The sequence below is a fragment of the Echinops telfairi genome, unplaced genomic scaffold (assembly GCF_000313985.2).
Source record: "Echinops telfairi isolate 266 unplaced genomic scaffold, ASM31398v2 ScPeMD7_7469;HRSCAF=8507_0, whole genome shotgun sequence".
NCBI lineage: Eukaryota > Metazoa > Chordata > Mammalia > Afrosoricida > Tenrecidae > Echinops > Echinops telfairi.
Genome location: NW_022111372.1, coordinates 49,491,362 through 49,492,320, shown reverse-complemented (window position 1 = coordinate 49,492,320; position 959 = coordinate 49,491,362). Strand labels below are relative to the sequence as shown.

The 959-nt window shown below is 58.9% G+C and overlaps 1 protein-coding gene across 1 annotated transcript in view; it reads right to left on the bottom strand.

Moving 5' to 3' along the window:
• COL23A1 (collagen type XXIII alpha 1 chain) overlaps positions 1-959 on the bottom strand; it is a 380,073-nt gene that overhangs the window by 5,193 nt on the left and 373,921 nt on the right. The window contains exons 19-21 of the mRNA XM_045284683.1: positions 893-918; positions 752-805; positions 475-501 (exon numbers count right to left, since the gene is read on the bottom strand). Of these exons, the coding sequence (XP_045140618.1) occupies positions 475-501; positions 752-805; positions 893-918 (107 nt within the window). The remainder of the gene's footprint in view (positions 1-474; positions 502-751; positions 806-892; positions 919-959) is intronic.

The following is a 959-nucleotide window of genomic DNA, read 5'->3' as shown; positions in this document are numbered from 1 at the left end:
TCACACTCTCACTCTCTTACCGACTCAGCCTCACTCACTGTCTCACTCCCTCAATGCCTCACTCACTCATTGACTGACTCACTCACACTCTCACTCTCTCACTGACTCAGCCTCACTCACTGTCTCACTCACCCATCCATCCATTGTCCCCTTCCTGTCCTCACTCCTTCTACTCACTCATCCACCTATTTGTCCATCAGTTCCATCCCTCCTCCCTCTCTCTCCCGTTTCCTTTCATCTATTCATTGATCCATCAATCCATCGTCCCTCCCTCTCCTGCCTTTCATCCCTTCATTGACCCATGCGTCCGTCTGGAAAGCGTCTGCCCTGGCCAGGCCCTGTCCCTGGCACTGGGGACACAGGACGATCAGTCAGCTGCAGCCCAGTCCTGGGGAAGGGGTCCCACATGTGCAGTCAGATCAGGTTACTGCACGGCATTATGGGGGCAGGTCACGGGGACAGTGAGACACTTACATCAAGTCCGGGTTCCCCGGGTCTGCCCTGAAGAGAGACAGAGAGGGGTCTGAGGCGGAGGGGTCTGGGTGCCCAGCAGCTGGGATGGATAGCTCTGTGGGTGCTCACAGACATGGGGCAGGAGAGACCTACAGGCCATGTTGGTATGAAATGGCATGACCGATGTGTTGTCCACAAGCCTAAATCAAGGAGGCACAGGGGCTGGGCGGTCTCATGGCCACGTGCCCACAGGGTGGGGTGGGGCGGGGCAGGGCAGGCGAATCCAGGGGGCGGTTACCTTCTCTCCTTTGGTTCCTGGCAGCCCTATGAGGCCAGGTGGGCCGACTGGACCCTGGATGGAAAAGGATGGGGTGGGTCAAGAGTTAAGCAGGTCCCTGGAGCAAGCCCTTGACAGACAAACAAGGCTGACTGCACTCACGGGAAGGCCACCGGGGCCTCTGGCGCCTAGCGCAGGGCAGGGGCAGAGGCAGGATGGGATACCCCGG